Genomic DNA, 301 nt, shown 5'->3' on the forward strand with positions numbered 1-301 from the left:
ACTACATGCTGGAGGTTTGCCTGACGCGGAACGCGGCGGGGCTGGACGTGGCCTGCTCCGGCTCCAGCGCCTGCAAGTGGTACCAGCAGGGCGGGAAGCACCGCGCCCTGGGGAACGGGCTGGAGATGGAGTCGGTGCCGCTGTACCGCGAGAAGGACGCGGAGGAGGCCGAGATGGAGTGTGAGCACCCAGAGCCTGTTGGTGAGGGCGAGGAGGGGTCCTGGAGCCCCACGCCCCCCAAAGCTGCCGGCGGTGGCCGAGCTGTGACCCTCCACGAGGCAGTGCCCGCCGGGACAGGCTG

General features: G+C 70.4%; 1 protein-coding gene across 1 annotated transcript in view; it reads left to right on the top strand.

Annotated features, from left to right (window-relative positions):
* PCSK7 (proprotein convertase subtilisin/kexin type 7) overlaps window positions 1-297 on the top strand; it is a gene marked incomplete at both ends in the record, with an annotated part of 11626 nt that extends 11329 nt beyond the window's left edge. The window contains 1 exon segment of the mRNA XM_009080985.1: window positions 1-297. This exon segment is cut by the window's left edge and continues 18 nt beyond it. Coding sequence (XP_009079233.1) covers window positions 1-297 — 297 coding nt within the window.
* Window positions 298-301: the final 4 nt, after the last annotated feature.

Source organism: Acanthisitta chloris, unplaced genomic scaffold (genome assembly GCF_000695815.1).
Source record: "Acanthisitta chloris isolate BGI_N310 unplaced genomic scaffold, ASM69581v1 scaffold138, whole genome shotgun sequence".
Lineage (NCBI taxonomy): Eukaryota > Metazoa > Chordata > Aves > Passeriformes > Acanthisittidae > Acanthisitta > Acanthisitta chloris.